Source organism: Durotheca rogersii, assembly GCF_024521655.1.
Source record: "Durotheca rogersii strain YMJ 92031201 chromosome Unknown GGS23scaffold_17, whole genome shotgun sequence".
In the NCBI taxonomy this organism is placed as follows: domain Eukaryota; kingdom Fungi; phylum Ascomycota; class Sordariomycetes; order Xylariales; family Xylariaceae; genus Durotheca; species Durotheca rogersii.
In genome coordinates this window covers 533,325-555,572 of record NW_026251248.1, presented here as the reverse complement: position 1 = coordinate 555,572, position 22,248 = coordinate 533,325, and the positions used below count along the sequence as shown (strand labels likewise).

At 55.7% G+C, this 22,248-nt stretch overlaps 6 protein-coding genes across 6 annotated transcripts; 3 read left to right on the top strand and 3 right to left on the bottom strand.

The window, feature by feature from the left end:
• Positions 1–1,396: 1,396 nt before the first annotated feature.
• On the top strand, positions 1,397–2,764 carry GGS23DRAFT_606191 (uncharacterized protein; the record flags this gene model as incomplete). The annotated part of the gene is made up of 4 exons (XM_051519874.1): positions 1,397–2,146; positions 2,318–2,391; positions 2,476–2,648; positions 2,727–2,764. 4 exons carry the CDS (start codon positions 1,397–1,399, stop codon positions 2,762–2,764), a joined length of 1,035 nt encoding a protein of 344 aa, XP_051370348.1.
• A 1,180-nt stretch (positions 2,765–3,944) lies between these two features.
• GGS23DRAFT_575954 (amidase signature domain-containing protein) lies at positions 3,945–6,252 on the bottom strand (the record flags this gene model as incomplete). Its single annotated transcript, XM_051516826.1, has 11 exons — positions 3,945–4,184; positions 4,245–4,379; positions 4,435–4,509; positions 4,565–4,781; positions 4,834–5,148; positions 5,200–5,291; positions 5,348–5,404; positions 5,466–5,547; positions 5,605–5,628; positions 5,720–5,989; positions 6,048–6,252. Coding segments are annotated over 11 exons (1,630 nt in total), but the record flags the coding sequence as incomplete, so codon positions are not given.
• Positions 6,253–7,973: 1,721 nt separating this feature from the next.
• Positions 7,974–10,844, top strand: GGS23DRAFT_143142 (uncharacterized protein). The gene is made up of 6 exons (XM_051511275.1): positions 7,974–9,017; positions 9,097–9,276; positions 9,341–9,820; positions 9,891–10,259; positions 10,335–10,536; positions 10,648–10,844. The coding sequence occupies exons 1-6, from the start codon at positions 8,250–8,252 to the stop codon at positions 10,749–10,751; spliced, it is 2,103 nt and encodes a 700-aa protein (XP_051370346.1). The 5' UTR covers positions 7,974–8,249; the 3' UTR covers positions 10,752–10,844.
• A 93-nt stretch (positions 10,845–10,937) lies between these two features.
• On the bottom strand, positions 10,938–12,530 carry GGS23DRAFT_611765 (uncharacterized protein; the record flags this gene model as incomplete). Its single annotated transcript, XM_051520436.1, has 5 exons — positions 10,938–10,994; positions 11,061–11,484; positions 11,565–11,734; positions 11,788–11,843; positions 12,299–12,530. The coding sequence occupies 5 exons, from the start codon at positions 12,528–12,530 to the stop codon at positions 10,938–10,940; spliced, it is 939 nt and encodes a 312-aa protein (XP_051370345.1).
• Positions 12,531–14,291: 1,761 nt separating this feature from the next.
• Positions 14,292–16,550, top strand: GGS23DRAFT_598410 (uncharacterized protein; the record flags this gene model as incomplete). The annotated part of the gene is made up of 6 exons (XM_051518774.1): positions 14,292–14,379; positions 14,440–14,468; positions 14,557–14,755; positions 14,836–15,308; positions 15,367–16,062; positions 16,188–16,550. 6 exons carry the CDS (start codon positions 14,292–14,294, stop codon positions 16,548–16,550), a joined length of 1,848 nt encoding a protein of 615 aa, XP_051370344.1.
• On the bottom strand, positions 15,954–19,828 carry GGS23DRAFT_575938 (SacI homology domain-containing protein). The gene has a single exon (XM_051516825.1). The coding sequence runs from the start codon at positions 19,687–19,689 to the stop codon at positions 16,669–16,671; it is 3,021 nt and encodes a 1,006-aa protein (XP_051370343.1). The 5' UTR covers positions 19,690–19,828; the 3' UTR covers positions 15,954–16,668.
• Between the last annotated feature and the right edge of the window lie 2,420 nt (positions 19,829–22,248).

The following is a 22,248-nucleotide window of genomic DNA, read 5'->3' as shown; positions in this document are numbered from 1 at the left end:
CAGTCCAGTTCGCGTGTCCGTCCATGCGGGCCTCTTCGGGGGCGGCTGATCAGTCGCACGCCCGCTGGATGCTGCCGAGTCAGCCCTCGGTTCCCGTTGTAGCGAGGGGACGCGCCGGGCCCGCATCCGGCAGCGTAGAATCTCCCGGCCCCGCAGAAGCCACACGTGATGGGTGCGACCAAGCGATAGACCGCCGGGTCTCGGGACCACAATACGGCAGTGCCGGGCTGTGGGGTAGGGCGGAGGCACGGGTCAGCAGGGCCGGGACCAAGAGAGAGAAGACGCTAGGAGGAGGGAGAGTGAGAGAGAGACGAGGTACCTTCGAAAAAGATTCCTGCGCCGCCATCGCTTCAGCTTGCACCTTCAACGGTACTCCAGTGGAGCTACTGCTCCTCAAGCGCCATGGAGGCGAGGCCGCAAGAAAGGAGTTTCTCGCAGAGGAGGGCGAATCCCCGTCAGTAGGTCAGGCAGATTTTGCCTGCTCTTGCTTAGTGGTTGTTATGTCTAGGAGGAGCGGTGTTAGCTTTGCTGTAGGGGTATTGGTCTCGAGGGGATTAAGGGCTCCGTACGGTTGTGAGGCCATTGAGACCGTTGTGTTGGAGGTCGGGTGGGTGAGAAGAGGGAATGGAGGAAAAAGAATTCAAGAGGGGAGGAGACGCCTTTATATATTTTTTCAGGGCCGGCGCAAACAGGCAGGCGGTGTGTCGAGAACTGCCGTTATACACAGTACGAGGAGATACTTCGTGTTGCTGTAGTGAAGGATCTAGTCATGGTGGTGTTTGTTTGGTCTTTATATGGGTGAGTGACTCCTACATACTGTGGCTGTTCACCGCATGTTACAACAAACCGAATAGTATTGGGCACGCACGGTGTGTTTTACATTGCCGTCAACCCGGAGAACAACCACTCTCTGGCACTGTGGCAAGCTGTTCGACGAGCCAAGGCCGCGCTGAACGGGGAGTCTCCGTCCTCGGCCGCGGTTGCGGTTGACTTCAGAATTGCCGAGCCAACTATGTAGAGAATCTCAAGTTGATTACGGCGCATACCAACATCTAGATAAGCCCGAGATCGATGAGCTATGATTGGTGTGGTGCAAGTCTTTGAGGCCGCGAGAGTCGAGGGGTTCCAAGGTAACAGCCGAAGGGATCCGTGGGATGGATACGGCATCTACCGCCGCCTAAATATATTAATCTATAAGCAATATGAGATTAGATGAGATTAGATGACCTTAAGCAGTGTCCAGCGGCATATGTGAGAGGAGCCCATAGCAGGACTAGTCGGGGGATAATGTATTTATGGGTTGCGAACCAGGTCGTCGGACACAAGTCGTCCAAGCCTTGCCTCTACAAGCCTGCACTCCTCCCTAACCGTGTTCGCCGCTGTCACTTCGCCCGAGATGCAGTGGAAAGCTCTGGCTCTTGCGCTTCTCGTGGAGCATGGCTCCGGCCAAATATTCCCGATGATGCGTTTCGGCTGCTCGCAGCTCGTCGTCGACCGCATAGACCCTCTGGTCAGCCCCGGGTCCATCCCGTCGCCTCACCTCCACCAGATCGTCGGCGGCAACTCGTTCAACGCCACCATGGACCCGGCGACGCACGATCTCCCCACCGGCTCGACCTGCACTAGCTGCACCTTCTCCGAGGACTTCTCCAATTACTGGACCGCCGTTCTGTATTTCCGCGCCCGCAACGGCACCTTCACCCGCGTGCCCCAGTTCGAGAGCGAGGGCCTCACCGCGAACGGCGGCATCACCGTATATTACATCCCGGCGGCGGATGGGCGGACCAAGGTGACGGCCTTCAAGCCCGGCTTCCGGATGCTCGTCGGCGACGCCGCGCTGCGGTCGCCGGGCGAGGCGCGCAAGGTGTGCCACCGCTGCATGCCCGTGTCGGGAGACAACAGCAACATCAACTGCGGCGCTCCGGACAGCCAGACCTTGCCCACGAGCTTCTGCCCCGGCGGCATCCGCTCCGTCATCACCTTCCCCACCTGCTGGGACGGCAAGAATACCGACAGCCCCGACCACAAGAGCCACGTCGCCTACCCGATCTCGGGATCCTCCGACACGGGCGTTGGGCCGTCCGGGACCTGTCCCGCGAGCCACCCCGTCAAGATCCCCCAAGTGATGCTAGAAGTCATGTGGGACGTAAGTATTATCGGTTCCTTTTTCCTAGCTCTCCTCGCTGGGTCTGTGGGCTCGGCTCGGTGGATTTCACTTACTTTGCGTTATGGTTGCCTGGGAGAGGCTGGCTGCGGGCTCGACTCTGCCTCGCCGCGGCACGGAATAAAGTCCATCTGCTGACCTCGTACGCGGCAGACGCGACCTTTCAACAACAAGGACCTATGGCCCGAAGATGGCTCGCAGCCTTTCGTGTGGAGCACCGGTGATAAGTAAGCCTCCGCTTCCCTTGCCCTCTCCCTCCCTTCCTAGGCGTATCCGCAACCAGACCTCGGCTCTAACAACCCAATCTTCAGGGATGGATACTCGCAGCACGGCGACTACGTCTTCGGCTGGGAAGGCGACTCTCTCCAACGCGCTATGGACGCGCGCTGCAACGGCGACATCTGCAGCGTGCTAAAGATGCAGTCTCCGGAGGAGGCGATAAACTGCACCCTGCCGCGCGTTGTCGAGGAGCAGATCGACGGATGTAAGTAGCACACCGCCCGGCCACTTATATTAAGTTCTCGACAGGGCGAGAGGCGTAGTCCGGCTGACAACCTCGCAGGGCTGACTGAAATACCGGGGATGGCCATGGAGAGTTAGATCAGTCTCCGCCAGGCTCCGGCTTGAGGCACTCGGTGCATACGGCATCTAAATGGAGCGTTCAGGGCGGGTAGTAGGACTGTACTGTGGGTCTCCTTAGGAGAATTTGACTTAGATGCTCCGGTTACCGTGTCGGCGCTGTCTTTTCGACGATTCTTGCTTATCCAGCCAAAGTTGAACAGTGCTAATAGTAGCTGAGTTGCCTAAATTAGCGGAGCCAGCGTATGACCACTTAATCGTGTGAATTTATCTCCAGTGCGTCTCGATGATACGTCAGTAGGCAGGGCAGTGCCACGTGTCCCAAACTGCGTAGTGTACCCCCTCGGGGAGTGCATGTGATCGGCCCCAAGGCTGTGGAAATGCAACGTAGTGAACGCCACAAGCTTGCCTCATTGCCCGTCTGCGGCCCTAAAGAGCGACGAAGCAGTAGGCTATGTGACTTGTCCTTGGGCTGTGCTGAAATATGGGGCAGGTTGGGCGTTGACAGGGGTATTAATTGTTGAGAGTTGCGAAGGCCCCGGTGTCTGGATAGGTTGAACCAGCTGCACAGTATAGTTCGTACCTATCGTCAAGCAAGGACTCCTACAAAATCTGATACGGTCTCTGTGATTTTCCTCCTCTTGGTCACGAGATTTTTGTGTTTCGTTCGCATCTGTTGCGCTCTCTTTCGACAGCATTCCAACTAACACGCTCCTGAGAGTAATGATCTTCCCTGTCTGGTGGCGCCTGGCTCCCGACTCGCGATCGTATAACCCTGGTAACCGGTAATAGAGTCTGGGACTGTCAATTTAGATCACCTACCGGGTCCCCCGTGTTAGGCACCCTGCGTAAAGGACAGTCGCAGCTGTCCAGTTACAAAGTAGTAGTTTGAACGATAACTAGGTATCGGAATGTGAATATCCCCGAGTTGAAGGTGCCAAATCAGGGGAAAGTGGTAACAAGTGCAACCAAACCAGCATAGTATTGACACCGAGTATAGAGCGTCATTCTGCGAGGTAAATCAGTGTATAATGAGTGACGTTTCTTACTATCCTCGCCTCAGCTCATTTAGCCATTAGAGAGAGCGCATTCCGATTTTCATATGACCGGATTAGCATTAGTACCCCTAGAGGGTTAGAGAGAGTATCAATGAATACAGATTGTGGGTCGGTGTGCACCGAGAAGTATACATATACAGATAGCCTGTGGTCAGCGTGAAAGGGGAGTGTGGGAAATGTAAGGTGAGAATAAGCATCCCTCCTGGTGCGAATAGAAACGCCGGATCAAGGCTCTAAAGTTAGCTTCCCAAGCTGGCCTGTGGCTCCAGTTACTGACAAAGCTTTCACTATGACCTTGCCGATACCGAGGAGCTTCTCTTCCTCTAGGCGTTGACATTGAACCTGGATGGCAGCGGGTGCCCCGTGATACGTATCGGGGTCGTCTACGAAACGGATGTTAGCCGAAAGATGCTCACCGATCTAGCCTAGCCTTCGAAACATACACGATTCCCATATACTTTTGTCTGTCTCGTTGGCAGGCTCGTAAGCTTCATCGACGATGTCGATGAATTTGTCCGCACGTGTTACCGGGATTACTAGGGTGCAATGATCCAGAACATTGGCCGGGCCGATATAGCCTCATACAGCATCAGCATGCGCGGCAGTAATTTATAGGATCAAGTAAAACAATACCGCCGTACCCGGGGCTCCCCGGTATCGTAGCCGCTGAGGGCCATACTGGCAGTATCAGAGCATCGACTGGACGTCCTATTGATAAAAACACCGTTTAGAGTTGAGCCTTTTAACGAGTGAGTAATCATACCTGTACTGGTATTCCTTGCAGTCGATAGCCAGTATTCCTGGTACTCAGCCTTATACTTTTTCATTTTTATCACAGCCTCTTCAACTTCTTTGATATCCAACGGGGCAATTGGTCTAGAATCCGGGAATTCGGACTCCATCTCCTCTATGAGAGGCTCTTTAGAGAGGTCCAACTGCTTGAAGAAGTCGTAACCTCCGTTGGCAGTGGTAATGATGCGCTATAATACGTATTAGAGATGACAGCCTAGAGAATTTTCGCGTGGCTCTTACGTGAATATATGATGCATCGCTGTGTGGAGGTGGATCCCACTCAATGAACTCATGTCCATCGGTGCAAAGTGCCTTTTCGACTGTCCCCAGAGCTCGCAGAATCGGAGGATGAGGCATGACCACGCCATCGAATTTCATGATCCCAAACGACAGCTTAAAATTCATCTCGCCTTGATCTCTCCAGGGGAACAGCTTGACGTCGGGGTAATGGGGCCACGGCTTCAACGAGACTAGAGACTTCACTAAGTATTCTAGGGACGCTACAGAGTGCCCTAGAACTCCCGGAACAGTGGGGATGATGATTTGGCCCGGTGACTGTTGCGATATTAACGCCGCACGGCGCAGAGATTGTCTAATATCACGTACCGAATTTGCTGCGCCCATAAAGGACAGCCGCCCGGAGGAAGGCTTAATGCTGTATACGCCGTTGAACGCCGCGGGAATTGACACGGAGCCACCTGCAATAGGTCTAGGTAAACGACAACTTTCGATAGGTATCCAGACTTCTACTCACCTACATCGCTACCGATCCCGATCGCACTGCCTCTTAATGCTTGGACAGCACCCTCTCCTTGAAGTCCAAACGTTAAAGTAAGTATGATTAAGGGGCAAAGGACGCCGCGTCAACGCACCTCCCGAACTCCCTCCAGAGGAGAGTCTCTGGTTTCGGGGGTTAAGATTGTAGCCCAATATATTGTTGCGAGTTTCAGTTGCCTAGACAGCAGTTGATCAGAGGTGTCCCGACGGGGGCGTCGGTAAGAAGGGGCTCACCCCGAGAGTTTGTGCCAGTGTGGTCTGTCAACGGGGTTAAAAGTCCGAACATGCGTCTCTTCCTCAGGCAAGCGTAGATTATCACCAGAGAATCAGCCATCGACAGAACGCTAACCTTCGCTATGATAATGGCGCCGAGAGCTTCCAACTCGCGAACAATCACACTCTGGATATCAGGTTTGGGAGGAGATACACCTTCGAACGTATCTATCCACCCGACGTAGCCCATCGTAGTCCCCATTCCCTTGACGTGGTACTGGTCTTTCATAGTAATCGGCAGGCCGTGCAAGGGGCCAATGGGATGTTTCCACTTCTCATAGTAGTCGTCCATCCACTCCGCTCTTTCGATTGCTGGCTCGAAGTTGATCTCAAGCAAGTTATGATTCTAGCGGACAATTAGCATAAGTTTGGTGACCTCCTAGCTAGCTTTGTTGATGCCGGACCAGTTGATGCCCATAGGCAGCTCTCTTACAAAACGCCCGCACAAGTTTGGCAGCCCTGAGCTTGCCGCTGAGAGTCATCTCCATCATTGTAGGCAGCTCCAAGTTGGTAACGTACTTCTCCTCGGGGCTTAAGAGGCCGTTGATGAACTCTTCGGTAATGTCGCGCTCCATTTTAGCTTGACAAATGGTTTTCCGGGGAAGCATCCAAGCAGGTTGAATCTTCCTCAGATCTTTTTGTCTCTTTTTCTCTGCTTTGAGCTCCCATTTGACGTTGTCACCAGCCATGGTCTCTGGAGCTATAATTTGTTCTAGACAGTTAAACACCTAGAATCATCGGACAAACGTCAATTGTATGTTATTGAATCCTTTCGAGGATGGGAACCTGCGAGATTCCACATATTCAACCCATTCAAACAACGGCTTGATGCATTTATATAAAGGAATCGAACACTAATCGGTCCGGGCGGCGACTGCGAGTTCCGTTGATATTCCGTAGAATACCTAGCAGTTCATGGCACAAGTGAAACAATAATTAATTAATTACTACATCTGGTTACACCTTGTCTGCCCTCCGTCAACTACGCTGGCTGGACTCTAATGATTCCTGTATTCCCACTCATCTTGGTCCGATGTGTTGCTTTCGAGAGAGAACCAATCCGCCCAAGGCGACCCCTGCCCCGATCATCCACCATTCAGAGGAGCCTGTAACTCCCATCAGCCTTTAGCCTAGGTATTTACCTGTCGCCCACAGTGTCGTGTGCGTGCTCGTCGAATGAAAAGCTGGTTTTATTTCCTTACCGGTAAAGACTCGCGTTCGAGTCTGGATGTTTCATTGGCGCCCTACCCTCGGGCGTTTGCACTTGGCAACGCCTCACCTCCTCGCTACCATTTGAAGCCTAAGTGCTATGACCTCTTGCAAAGTGCGGCCGGTCTGCGATGAAGAATATAGGTTCTCAGGATAGAGATATCTATAAAGACAGGTGCTCGGCGGAATCTACTGTTAATAAATTCAATCCTCGGCTTGGTTCGTAGATGGATGTCACGGCAGAAACCTACCTCTCCAAAGCACGAGAGCTCTCGGCTCCCGCTCTGTACGAGAATGGAACCAGCACATCCTACCCAAGAACGCCCGTACACGAGTCTCATCAGGTTTAATGGCAAGCTGATTGTCGAAAGCGACTTGGCGGAAATTACATCTTTACTGACATGGGTGCAGGAAACATGGGGCAATTGAGAGATCCTCGGACTCGCCATACAAGCACCGCGACGCCGACTACTGTTTCAGTGCGCGTAGCCACCGTCTCAAATGCTACGGACAGCGGTTCTACGAGCTCGACTAATCCCACAATCGAGAACACGGGCACAGGAGACTATTATCGGTATTTCCTCTTAGGGGTGGGTGCATGGAGTTGAGCATGAGCGTTGGAACAGCGCATTCACTGACCTGTAGTGTCACCAAAGGCCCCCCTACTTTACCAAAACTGCGGAAATGATCTGACCTCCGGTGCCCCAGGAAGGTATTTTTCTCAGCATCATTGGTGGTGGCCTGCGGCCCAGGTATTCGGCTGTCCGGGTTCAGAGGCTAGGGAGGGACATTGCGATTTGTACATGGTCATGATGTCTGTGGTTGGGATATTGGAAGACACTTAAAGGGTATTATTACTTACACCAAGCCACCGCCAAGTCAGGGCTGCTTACCGGCGAGGTATTATGTTGGATTTGATGGGCTCGCTTAACCGGGAGCCCTAGTAATAGACGATGTTGGCAGCCGTCTCAAGTCCTTCCAGACTCAGGGCTGTGCCACGCATATTTCTCTCCAGCTCACCGGGGACCTCCTTTATCTCTTTTCCAATAGGCCGGCGCTTCGATGGCCTGCAGCGCCGTCTCGTGAGATCGCTTTCTAGACACCGATGAAGGACCACGCCGGTCAACGGATGCTGTTACAGAGGCTCAAAGTGCACATTTCCCGTTGCACGTTTCCCCCCCAAAGTAGAGCCGCTTGCGAAATTGCCGCACATGTTGTGCGAAGAGGATTTGTAACTCGATTGGGCCGTCATGCTCCGTCTGAGGGATCCAAATATTTGACGCATATCCCGTTTCCCTTCCCCTCCCAGATTGTCTTTATTGAGCGGTGCGCATGTTTATGGCACGGGTCTAACCGTGAGCCAATGTCAACTCCCGTGATGCTGTAAATCCTCGCCTATGTTGGATCCGATGGCACCTAATCCCACCCGCCATCCCGACCTCCACCGGCAAGCGGCACACGACAGTGGCCTCATCCTAGCTCCTGGTGATGGAGGGTATCTTGACTCTGTCTGTACGCAAGTGCAGGTCTTTGCCGCGCCAGATACTGAAGCAACCCGATCCTACATGGATACACAGGATCCAGCGCTTCCCCGGTCCTGGCCTAATACCGCTACCGTACGCAACCTGCCCGGAAGCGGTGCTATTTATGGGGATGGTATTGTCGAACAAATATGCAGCCCAGGTTTCGGTAGTCAGTACTCTCCGCAATATTTCGACCGGGACAAGAATTACCGCCACCATCCAGCACTTCAGCAGCGGGATGTGAGACACGTTGCGTCCCCGGATCAACCGAATCAAGAATCTCACCCCGTTCGCGCCGATTTGTCCAACACTGATCACAGTTGGAATACTGCGTCCCATTCGGCAGGAGTCGCTAGTGCCGTTCCATTGAGTATTTCCTCACGGCTACCTCGAGATTACCCTCCATATTCAGCCAGAGCAAAGGAATCAAATTATTGCAACAACGAAGAGGGTCAGACACCATACAGAGACGACCGTGGCACAGCCCAGACCTCGGGTCCTTTGAGCCCCCATTCGTCACCTTCAACACCCGTTCCCGCGGCGGTTAACGGCTTGCCACCTCCTGAAAACAGTGGTCAAGGAGAAGAAGAACGTGTTCAACAGGTTTTTGGACCTCGTAAAGAGTGGAATCTCATACCTGCTGTACGTTGGGTGGCATTTGTCATGCCACTCCCTCCCCCCCACCCCCTTCTTGTTGAGCAACGGATTTGACAACCTGCAGCTCCGTCGTGGTCGAAAGCGTAGACCGGGTTCATCTCAAGGTAGAGTGAAGAGAAACTCGACAAGTGAAATTCCGCGGCCACGGAGGCGCGGGCCGCTGGCCCCCGATGTCAAGGAACAGGCTACTCTAAAGCGGATTGGTAAACTGGTCTGCGTGGTCTGCCACTACAAGAAAGAAAAGGTGAGAAGCCACTCCTCTAATGAAACATCTGTTGCTAAAGACACCCCGTGATCGGTTGCCACAGTGTGATAAATCCAACTTCTCTGCTCCGGACAGCCCATGTCGTAGATGCAGGGTGTCTCTGACACCATGCGTCCGTTATCAAATCTCCGATGCAGCACTGTACCGGAAACAGGCGGCGCCGTTCCAGATGTTCAGCAAACGCTGGAAGTCTATGGCTATGGTGGACATCTCGGATTGGGATAGCCCGGAGATTAGAATCGCTCGCTTCAGTCTGGTTGCTGTTGACGTGCCATACGAACTGAAACTCCGCAGATTCATACCTGTGGACGGCGACAATCTCACCGCGACTGGCTACTCAAGCGAAACCTACACTTTGCAACCATATGGGATAGCCAATATGCAAGAGGCGGCTGACTCTATTAGCACCATGGTTGATGAGGGAGTGGGACACTACCTTCGCGCCTTCGTCGGCAATTTTAAGACCAGCCAGCTCATTTGGGATACATATTATATTGCATTTCGACGCGTAGAGGCGGCTCCGGTAAGGCATCCTGAACCCCCCCTATTAGCTTTCGCCTCCTTAGTACCGTCCTCCATTAACGCTCCCATAGACGCAGAAGGAGAGAGAGCTGCTTGCGAATACGTTTCGGCTATGGGTATGCTGCCGTAACATTTCATGCGAGGAACATATTTTACAGGGCGACGAGTTCGGTGTGAGGATGGTCGAGGACGAGTTCAGCCCGTACTATTCTAAATTCCCAGCATGTTTTTGTGTCCTGATGGCCCAGCTCGAATGCATATACCACATCCGATTCCTTCAACCGTTGGGCAGCAGCGTTCTGAGAACGCTTCTGTTTCTCATCGGCGAAAAGCAGAAGAAATATTGGTTTACCATATACCTAGTGTTGTTCATGCTTCTTCACAGCTGTTCAATGACCGCCCAGAGAGACCATGAATCTGCCGTTGCGTTCGGTTTGGAAGTTAGTGTTTACCGTTACTCTCATTAGCCACCCCGCTCATCACATCCGCCGTACTGACACCATGGTCATCTACAGACCCAATACTGCAATCCAGATAGCATTAAGGAGCAAGCCGTTGGAGCAAAGATTCTATTAGCTCATTTCCATATCGCTCTCCAGGGAAGCCTACCCTTCAAGCAGATATTAGAAGGCCGCCCTCCCGATTATACTTCACTAGGCCTAACCCAGCCAGAGGCCGAGTTCGTCACCAAGTGTACGCAGGAAGCTCGGATTTCCAGTGAGATTAACTCTTCTCCTCTCTCCTTAACCCTCAAGCCCTCCCCTCATATATACCCAATACATACCACATACCACTTGCTCGTAGGGAATATGGTTGACGTGTTTTAAGGGAGAACTTGGGACGAGATACGCTCTCTGGGCGACCAGACCAACGAGTTATACTGGATTTCACAACTTTACGACGACAACTGGAGGCCGGAAAGGATGGACTGAGAGTTCATTCGTTATCTCATCTTAAGCTATACGCTCTGTACCGAGAAGGAAATTAGACAAGAACGTCCTCAAACTTCGACAGGAGAAGGGACTCTCGAATTTATAGAAGGTAGAACAAGGGGAATCCGAAGACCAGCGAATACGGAGCTTGAAATCCTTCCTCGCTCTATCTTTCAAGCTTTTAACTCAGTCGCACATGTAGGTTGGGTCTGGCGAAGGAGGGCCTGGCGAAGGAGGGTCTGGCTGTGGGAATGGGCAGGGCACACCTCCTGGACCAGAGTTTTCCCAAAGCGGTCTGGCATAGCGCACACTCTCGATCTTAGCAAAGTGCCATTTTTCATCACGACTTTCGTCTCTAAATGTCCTCTCCCAAGCCAATTGCAAGTCCATCGGCAGCTTCCAGCACAGAGACGGATTGTGCAGCCAGAGTCGTAGGAGATGCCGGTAGTTATCCTTGCTGTCGCGGTAAGGACTTCGTCGATGCATGAGCGCCAGATTGTTGATGAAGCGAATGTCGCCCTCCTCCATGGTCTGCTTTAGTTCATGCCGGCGACCGATGGCGTGAAGCGCGTCCAAGGCTTCGGCCTGAGCCTCGGTTAAACCCGGGATTCCAGGGCTACGAGGACTGAGGGGCACATTGCCAACAAGACTCCGCTTAGAAAAGTTGGTTAGAAGCTTTCCGTCTTCAAAGTACAGCAAGGCGCGCTCAAAAAATGGCGGGTCACGTCCGTTACTAGAACCGGTTAGAAAACACCAGAATAGTAGGTTACGTATAAATGGCTAGAGATATAAACGGGGAGAGGCGTTTCTTACGTGTCGAAGGGCCAGTTGGGCTCCGCGAGGACATTAATCAAGTCGGGCCGGGTTGCGGCCAGCTCGTTGTAGACAGTCCAGGCCGATGCTATATATCCATCCCCTCCACCATCTCCACACGACACGGTGAGCAGAGCAATAGTGTCACAAACAAGATCCGTATGGAATGGCTACGAAGTCAGCAAAGGAAAGGCAATGACAATTATATGAAAGAATAGCATACCATTTGAATCCTAGAATTCACATGCTGAACCTCATCCGAATGGTTCAGCACATTGACTTTGCAACACCGTCAGTTTCGTATATTAAAATTTACGAACATGTATTAAACAGCAGAATCGTACTCATCATCGCGCCGCTCTGGTTTTGTTTCCCCCTTACCCCGGCAACGTAGCTTGACAGACCTAGATAAATAGTAACGAGATCGTCGGGGCTGAACGTTTTTACGTTGAGACCCCGTAGAGTAGCAAACCCCACCCCCTGATAGATATCAGAGCGAATTCTGGATAGAGTCTTCGCTAGCGACTGAAGAGGGAAAGAAGGCTGATCCACCTCTGCCCCCTTTCTGCCCAAACCTATGCACCTTTTAACATGAGTTCATATGGAGCTTTTAGTTGCAGACTTGCCTTTGAAGTGAATCAGGGCATTCTCAATTTCAGAATTATCAGAATCGGAGAGATAGTATACAAAGCGAGAGTCATCTGGAAAGTCAGAACCAGTCCACATAAGCGGACCATTCAACGTCTTTGGCCAGCCCCGTGGGAGGTCTGTCTTGAGTCCCCCAGCCTCGGCATGAGCAGCTGCGCGAGCCAGGAACTTCTTCTCGTTAAATTCGTATTCAATATCTGCATACTGAGCCTTCTGTGATGACAGCCCTGTGTTGGTGAACATCTCGGGAAACTTAGCCCGGATGTCGGGGGGATAGTATGCCACAGCTTGGCTTGGAACTGTAAGCAGAGACTGCATCGCGATAGGCTCCCGGCGGAAAATATGGTGTAATTTAGGCTTTACGCTTGGACTGCTGAGCACAAGGACCGAGTGTCTCGGGGGTTCTCGAACGGCGCAAAGGGAAACCTCAAACCCCCCACGAGATATATACCTCGTTCCCCTCCATGGTAAGTACGTAGTCGGCTAGGAGGAAGTCGACAACCTGCCATCGATAGATCCAATACCGAAAACTCGATGGACAACACATTCATTCAGAAATCTGCTCAACTCCCCCACGATGGGCTTTAGGGTGACGGTATGCACCAATCCTTACCCTTGCGAGAGCTGAGGATGTTGTCCTTGTGACGTCCCCGTGCGTAGGCGCCCTCCAATCCAGCCTCTGTACAACCCTTCTGGGTTGTTATGAGAGAGTTTTGCCAATGTTAAGGAAGGTGGCTTTCGAGTCTCACAGCCAATGTACTCTTTGATCGTTATCACGACAACCGCGGTAGCCATAATGACCCAATATTGACCCCAAGCGTTGGGCCGTCCCAAATACGGGAGTCGTTGCCCATTCAGATGCGGCTGAATTGGGGTCACTATGAGCCTTTAGTGGTGGAATGGGAGATGGTGCCCAGGCCTAGTCATCGGACCACCTGAAAGCGTCCAAGCAAGCGTCGACGATGTAGTCACCTAGGCACCTGGTTAAAGTTCTAGGAAGTGTCCTGAACAAAGAGGGCAACTTGGACGAGATCCTCGAGGAAACCTGGCCTTTTATATATAACAGTGAAAGAATCCGGAATACTTATTACCTATTCTGATATGTAGGATGTCAGTCATAGGGTCTGGTATTGCCGTGAGCGAATCAAACGGGACGGACGGGGTGCCAGCATTCGATACCTATCGGACCAGATTTCTCATTTTTTTCATCCATATGTCGTGATATCCGTCCAACTTATAACTGCCCGCTCTGCCTGGGTATTATCTGGATTTCCGCCGAGACTTACCAGTCGGTCATTGTAACCCTAAAGGGGAAATTCGGGTGTGAAGAAATGGACAGCCAGGAACACCTGACGGCGCAATCACATTTCTACGCAGTTTTGGTTGGTCCAATTTGGCCAAGGTTGGTTAGACAGACTATATTAATTCGGGAGGGACCGTCTCCGACGTCTTGGTTGATTCGTCTGGGAGGCTGTGTGTGTATGGTGTTGACTCTGGGGAACCAACCCGGTGTTCATGACGTCTTTGACTTGATTCGTTTCCACCCTTACACTGCATTGTCTACTTTGGAGTTATCGACATCTTCGATATCACATGTAAGATTCAGGGTTTCCTGGCTACCGAGAACACAGCAGCAACAGGGGCTACCCCCAAACCCGTAAGCCTGGAAACTGGAGAGAGAACTCCTGCCTCCCGCCTCTCTCCGCATAAACAATACCTAAGCATGATTTCTAGAAACGATTCAGCCCCTGAGCATCGGCATCTTCTCGCTTTACCTGTCCCCGCTGGTTAACATGACCTGGGTATATTAAGAGGCGATTCGTAGAGTAGAGCGTGGCCCGTCAAACCCCCATCCTTTTTTGCTTAGTCATTCAAGAAGCGTACAATCGGCGTTACTAGAGTACCACCAGCCGGCAACGGTCTGTCAACCAAGGTGACAGGCGTCGGGCAATCGAATATTCCAATAACCCGATCTTGCCTGCCTCGCCAGTTCGCGGCCATCCTAGAAACAACAGCCGCCGACTTTCTCAGCGCCTTACTCATGCGTCGGCTTCACATCTCCCAGACGGGAACAGAGAAATGTTCGGAGAACTGATCGAGGCCTGCCGCAGGCTAGAGAAGGCCGAGCCTCCGCCATCGCCAGAACTTCCCGACGACGTCCCGCAGCGTGAGTGCAACTCTCACCACTCACGGACGGTCAACTAATAGAGGTAACCGGACATCCCAGTGATCCCTGATGGCATCACCGCAAAGAGTGTGCGAGACTCATTGCTAGTTAGCCGTGAAGAATCCGTATGCTACCCATTTCATCTGAGTCCACTCCTACCGCTTCACCCCAGCTTAGTACTCTAAACTAAGTGTGAGCACGGCTGCTGCACAGGACTCTATCGCTGTCCTCTGGGCTGCGTACGCCACCGTATCAAAGCTCGGCGCCGACGCGGGGGACGGAAAGATAGACTGCGATGCCGATGCGTTGAACGACATCGCCGACCGCATCGCCGACATCGTCCTGCCCGTCTGCACCGGCGCCTCGGCAGACGAAGGTTGCTAACTCACTACCCCGCCCCCAACCCTAGGGTTCTCGCGACGAGAGAGGGAGACTACTTGCTAACCGTCGGAGCAGATACGACAGACTACGGCGTGCTCCAGCGCAAGGGGGAGCTGGGCCTGCGCATCCTCACGCGCCTCGTCGACCTCCCGGGCCCCTCTCACCCGCTATCTCTGCGGTCCCCCACGCTCCTCTGCATCGCGGCATTCACCGACGCAGCAGATGCGTGGACGACAGACGCCTCGTGCACCCTCGCCTCGGCCCTGCTCCTCCCTCTCACATCGCCTGAGCACCGCTACTGCCAGGCCGGGCAACTCGCCAACTTCATCGCGGATACCGTGCTTACAGGATTTCTGCGGCCCCTATTCTCGCGGTCACGGCCGGCCGGCATCACCTCGACCGGGCGGCGGGACGCCTACGCCGATCGCGACGGCGAGGGCCGCTACGACGACACGCACCTCGGCCGCGAGACCGCCGACGTGAAGCCCTGGAAGTACGCCCGCCGGTACGCGGTCGCGGTGTTCTCGTGGGCCGTGCGGCACGCTGATGTGAGTTCTCTTGCCGCCATCGGATAAGAACCGGACTCTAACCCTCTCTCCCCTGCAGGCCACCCTCTTGCAAACGAAATGGCCGCTCTTTACGCCACCTCTCCTGACTCTCCTCGACGAGCCCGCTTCTTCTCCATCTGCCACCACCACCTCCTCGTCCCTCTCCTTCACTGAAGTCCTCAAACCGCGCGCCCTCGGCCTCCTGCGCACCTTCTGGGCGCGGTGCCCGCCGGACCTCATGGCCGACGACGGCGGGAAGGGCACGGGGCTGGCGCCGGTCTTCGAGGCGGCCGTCTTCCCCACGCTCCTGAGCCTGCCCGCTCTCACCCCGGAGCCTGAGTCCCTGCGCCTCCTCGGCGCCGCCTACCCCGCGCTGCTGGAGATGGCGGGCGTCGCCGCCGACCTCGACTATGACCCCGCCCGCGCCGCGCCGGCACGAGGTGAGGCGGCGGGGGATAGGCGAGCGCAAGAGGGCGGGGCCAAGACGAGGCGGATCCGGCCCGCCCAGCGCGCGCTGCTCGGCCGCGTTGTCCGCGACGGCGTCATGGTCGGCTGGCACCACGCGCCGGAGCACGCGCGCCTCGCCGCCCTCTTCTGTGAGACACTGCGCTGCGTCGTCGACGGGCTCGGCGTCTACGCCGTCAAGCACCTCAAGGCACGTACACGCAAACTCAGCCTCTTCTCGTTGCTTGTCCACCTTACTTTCTTTCAACTTTGTATCAGCTTGGTCATGTATTCTTTGCCAATTCCTAACGTATACGTATTATACGGTCTTCATTACCCCCGATTACACCTTGTCCCTGATATATCAATTAACTCCCGCGCCTTCTCACTACCTCACAAATGTATACACTCTTTATTATTAACTCTCTTGTCCAGGACATCATCCCTATGATCTCGACCATACTGAGCGACCCCTTCGGGCCTCAGCACCCGCCGTCCCTCCTCACCGCCGCGCGCTTGCTGCGCGCCGTTCTGCGCGCCTGCTGGCCGCGCGTGCCGCGCTACTGCAACGATATCGTTAAGGCCCTCGCGCTCTGCTGGCTTAACCTCGAGGATCAACAGGACCCGATCGCGAGCAGGAGCGATATTGAGATAGAACTTGCCGCCGCCGCCAATATGCTGCAGGCGGTGATGAAGGCGGTTGCGCGCGACGATATGGACGCGCGGGTCACCCCGCTTATCGAGACGGAGCCGCGGTTGGGCAAACTTTTTGCGAGAGACGTCGGTAATCCCACATAACGCACAGTTAGAGCTCCTCTCTACATACTCGTGTCCACATAGAGGAGAGATAGGTGCGGGTCTAAAGGGGGGCCCTAATCCGTCGCCTACAGACACCTACTTGTATGCATTGCACCTCTCAATCTACCGGCTGCTGCTTGAAGAGCGACTTACCCCGGAGCCACTTCCCGTACGCCTTGTACCGCTTCTTGGGCAGGTCCTCGTCCGTCACAGTAAGCGGGTTCTCGCCGATCCGCAGCAGGTCAGCGTAGCCCTCGGGGTCGTCGTCGTCGCCACCGCCGCCGCCGGCGCCCCCGTACGAGGTCATCGGCCCTTCGGCGAGCCAGCTGCTACTGTTCAGGTACTCCTGGTACTCGGACGAGTCGATGTCGGGCGGCGCCTCGGTCGAGACGACCAGTGGGAGGCTCTGCGGGTGGCTGATGTACCGCGCGTAGTCCTCCGCCTCCTGCGCGCTCACCGACGGGTTCAGCGACTCCTGCACGATGTTGGCGAATGTCCACTGCGCCGCCTTGGACTTCTCCTGCGGCGTCTGCTTCGGCTTGGCGTAGTCCTGGCCCGCCGAGTCCTTCATGATGCTGTGGCGGATCGTGGGGCCCCTGTCCGGCTGTATCGGCTGGAGCCAGCGCTGGATGGAGATGCCCCGGACGGTGGCCCGCTCCGTCATGACGGATTCGGAGTCCTCGTCGAGCGATTGGACGGACTCTGCCGGGTCGACGATGGTCACCTCCTTCTTGGCTACTACGGGCCGCCTCCACCGATCGGACATCTCGGAGTCCCCGTCGGTGCGGACGCGGAACGGACTCAGGTCGTACCTGCCCTCCTGGGCGGACTTGAAGGGTATGTACTTGATGGTCGAATTCATCTTGTACGAGAACATCTTGGGGAAGGACGACAGCGTAGACGGGCGGTAGTACTCGAGCCAGTAGTCGTCGAAGAAGGAGACGGGCTTGCTCGCCAGCTCGCCCTTGGGCGCCACGTAGCGGGGCACCGTCTTCTTCTCCAGGTACGCGGGCGTGAACCAGTTGATGTAGTCGTGCTTCCGCTTCTGCAGCCACGTCCTCGGGTCCGCGTGGTGGAGGTAGTAGTCGGTCGACAGGTCCCACAGCATGGGCTGCCCCTGCGAGAAGATGTAGTTGCCGAGGAAGAGGTTGTAGGCCTCCTGGCGCTGGCTGTCGAGGAAGGAGTTGTTGTAGTAGCGCTTGAAGCTCTCGATCATGTCGCGCGAGTGGCTCGTCCACTGGTTGATCTTGCGGTACGTCTCCATCGTGTTCACGAGCTGGGACCCGCCGTACTGGACGGCGATGGTGTCGCCGTGGTCGTGGTACATGTGGGTGAAGAGGTTCACCGCGTCGGTGTCGTACTCGATCGTGGTGTGCTCGATGATGCCGAGAGCGTGGAGCTGGTGCCCGAGCGCGCGCTTCCCGATGACGAACTGGGCCGCGTTGGTGCGGTCGAGGCAGTCGATGCAGTTCGTCCTCGCGACACCGTTCTGCGCCCGGATCGGCGTGACGTCGCCGTCGCCGTTGTGGAAGAAGCCGGTCGCCGTGACGACGGACTCGGCGATGTTCTCGAGCGTACCGATCACGTCCTGGTCCTTGCTCTTAGCCGCCCTGCTCATGTCCCAAGCTTTGTGGATGATCTTGTGACCGTCAGGTAGGAACTGGTTGAGGTAGTCGATAGCGTTCGTGTACTCGTGCAGCAGCTTGGACTCCCGCGGCGTCCGCTCCCGCGCCTTGATCAGGTTGAGCACGTAGACGGGCGACCCGTAGCGCTCGAACAGGTTGTCGAAATGCAGCGCCGCGGCGGTGTAGAAGGGGTCGAAGAGGTTAAGCTCGATCGGGGGCTTGGGGGTCACGCCCGTGTTGTCCTGCGTCCAGTGGAGGGGGATGCTCCCCCGGTGCTGGACGTAGGACGTGAACTGGGAGTTGACGAAGAGCTTCGGCCCGGCCGAGTGAAACGAGGTGGTCTGCGCTTCGGAGACGATCTGCTCGGTCTCGACGTCGTTCGCGACGTAGCCCAGGTCGTTGGCGCCGCGCTTCAAGAACCGAGCGCCGGCGAAGTAGCGCGATCGCCGCGCGATTATGGTGATGTGGGCGACCCTGCCGTAGATCGAGATAGCCGCTTGGTCGATGTAGCCGTGTATGATCGGACGGCACCAGTCGAAAGGCTGGGCCAGAGACTCCTCGGCGGGGCGCAGCAGATGGCTGTTCCAAATGAACATGGAGTTGTAATCGCCGTACGTGGTGCCCGGTGCGAGGCCGTTCAGCAACGCGGTCCTCTCCTTGGTGATGTTGTGCTGCAAGGTCCGGGTGATGTCGTAGGAGTAGCTGAAGTAGAAGGACCGGGTCAGGTCGAGGTTCGTGAGGATGTTGAGGAAGCGCTGCTCCTCGACGTGGCGGGCGTCGGTCTTGTACTTGGCCGGGGTGAGGGGGATGAGCCGGGTGTCCTCGATCTGATAGATGTAGTGGCCGCCGATCATGGCGACGGTGCTCTTGCGGGTGATCAGCAGCATGTAGTAGGGGCCGGTGAATTTGATGAAGCCGAGGATGCCCCAGGTGGTGCAGCGCTCCTTGATGCCGCCGGTGGCCACGTTGCCGTCGTCGATGGTGTTGAGCAGCGAGTTCATCTCCTTCTTGGTGTAGACGATGCCGTCGTCGGTGATGCTCAGGTCGGAGTCGTGCGTGTTGCGGTCGATCTTGAGGATGCGGTACCGCTTCTCCGTCACCTCGCCGCCCACGATGTAGTACCGGCTCGCCGTCTCGTACAGCGTGAACTTGTGCATCTTGTAGGCCGAGGGCGCCGGCGCCTGCTCGTCGGGCGGCGTCGACGGCCGCGCGGAGGACTCGAGGCCCGTGGTCCGGTGGAAGGGCCGCGCCACCGCCGGCTCCTCGTCGTTGTCGTCCTCGGCCGCGCGGTGCTGCGCCGGGACCGCCTGCGGGAGAGCTACGCTGCTGGCGTTGTTCTGCAGCAGGGGGAACGCGGGCTCGGGTTCGGGGTCGGGCTCGGGCTCGGGCTGGTCGGTGTCGATGGACTCCTTGTCGCTGGTCTCGCGGGGGTCGTTCTTCGATCCCGAGCTGGGCGGCCTGGAAGGCTGGCTGTCGCTGGCCGCGGCCCCGTCTTGATCGGTGGTGTCGGCCATCGGAACGGACAGCGCACCGGCCAAGCTTGCGTTCCCCGCAAGCGCGGTCGCGTTTCACTCCGGTGCCGTGAGCTGGAGGACAGGTATCGAAGTACGGGAATCCGAATCCGCCAGCAATTCCGCTTCGCGGGATTCCACAGACGGCGGATAGTCCCACGGACAGTCCCAGTAAATAAGTGCGGCTTACCTAAGCCCAGTCCAGGTACATGCTATAGGTACCTCTCAGGCAGTTGATTGGACAGTGGAGAGCGCGGGGCAAGTTCGCATATTATGTATGCATTTATACGTATGAACCGGCTACCAGGTAGTTATGTGAAAACTGCCCACGTATCGAGACTAAAACATCTTGATCAACGGCATCCCCGATGTATGCGCACGATGCTTAACTGACAAGTTACCAGTACTACCTCTCTCTGCCGGTGTCCTGTCCTCGGGTTAAGGCCGACGGAGTTCGGGCATTCCAGACAGACGGAACCTGGGGAAGAGCAGAAGCACTCTACACATGTATGTATGTACATCTGCACCCTGAAAGCCTCCCTTCCCCTCCTCTTCCCCCCTGCTCGGCTCCGTAAGAGGCCCATTACGTAAGCCGCCGCCCCGGGATCGAGGCAGACCCTATTTAACTGCGTCATAGCCTCCCGCACCCGGCGACACCCGACCTCGACTTGCGCTCGCGCTCGCGCTTCGCTTCGCATTCCGTCAGGAACGCCCCGCCAATCTCGACGATGACAAGGGGAGGTCGCCGGGGCATCCTGTCGACGAGAACAGGATTGTTCCCGGAAATCTGGCGCCCCCCGGGTCCATAAGGGTAGTATAATGCGAAGCGGCGGCGACGAATGCAGTTAAAGACCTGGCTTAGTACCTATCCAGCATTTCGCATACGCCCAGGCCCGGGCTCGGTGCCTTCTATAGCCTTGGACGCCGGCCTTTCGACACGACTCGTCACATATCACTTCTCGACCCCGGGAGGAAAAAAAAACCCAATAGTTACTTAACCAGCCATTCCGTCGCGGTCAATTCTGTTATTTCTATGACAAACGCCTGGCCGTGTCCCCCACCACCTCCCCCCAACGAGAGACGCTCCTCGCTCGCATCTGCGGCGGCAAGTCCGAGGATGCGCACTTATCACTGGCGATCGCCCTTGGGGGATCATCGATCTAGATACTCATCGCGGGGTAAACGACACTGGTAGGCAGTCTCCTTACGGCAACACAGTGAGTTATTCCTAGCTGCAGTCAGAAATAGATACTCTCCGACCCCGCGAAGGTACGAAGCAAAGGTAAGGGTGCGATAAAGTACTTACAGACGCAATACGCCCATATGAATACCCTATGCGCATGTGCATAGGTAGGTATGGGTACTACGGGCGTTGTAACCTTCCATATCATATCGGCGGCTACCCACGGCGTATGGGCCGAGCGAGCGTGGCTGGCGAACTTGCTAGAACACGTCGGCGGTAAATATCTGACATCGCTTTACTCGGGTTGCACTGCCTGAGTGAGGCCCGAGGCAGGTCTGGACGCGCCGGCCCGGTGGGCGACCGCTTACGCCCGTAAGCCGTAACACCCGGCTCGACGTGGCGGTTCGTCATCCACCAGCGGCAGAGCACCACCAGTTCGGGGCCTATAGGAAGTCGGCCCAGGAACCTATCGCCATCGATCCCGGCCGCGTCGCAACGAAGAACTGCGCCCGCGAGAGCATGGCGGTCCCCTGCGAGCCGTGCAGGATCGCACCGGAGCGCACACCGACCGATCCTAGCGAGACGGGTGCGCTTCCAGGGCGTAGACGGATAGGGCCAAGCGTCGTGGTGGGATCTGTCTTCTACATACTATACACGTAGGTACGCATGCAGCTGAATTTACCAGGTATGTAGATATTGCGGAACCCGGGCAGGGATGGGCGCTGCGCGAGAGAGCTTGTAGTCAGACGGGGAACATTCCCCGAGCCTGTCCCATGTGCCAAGAAGAGGATGATGCAGCCGTTCTAGACTGCCCCTGCTGTCGTTACCGCCGTCGGATTTCGCGTCGAGATCGGCCGCTCCAACCGCGAGCCATAACAAGAGCCTAACAGTTCGATTAGGCACGGACACGGTATCGGCGCAAGATTCAGGCGGGATGTGCCCGTGCGGGTGGCCTGGTTGGAGGCGTATACACCCTGAAAGTCACTAGGCCTGTCGGCTGGTAAGCATGTAGGCCCGAGGGGTTGGTTTCTTCTCCTTTCCTCCACACGTAGGTAGTAACATAAGTGCCAGTTAGCCGCTGGCGCCTTTGGCGAAGAAAAGAAAAAGCCTTATCTTGCAACCCCGGATACATGTCAGCATGCGTATACGTTTGATGATATCGAGTGCGACGGTTATTTGGATTCGCCTCCCTCCCCCTTCAGTTGGGGGTCGACTGGGAACGCCAGGCGGTGAGCTACTAGCATGGTTGGAACAAGATGCCGTCTGTCCGATGCTTATTGAGGAGCGGAGGATCCCGCCAGTCACCTCCGTGACATAATACCAGGCGATGACTGTGAACGAATATCGCCGTGACCCCGCCGGCAGGATACGTCGGCCGT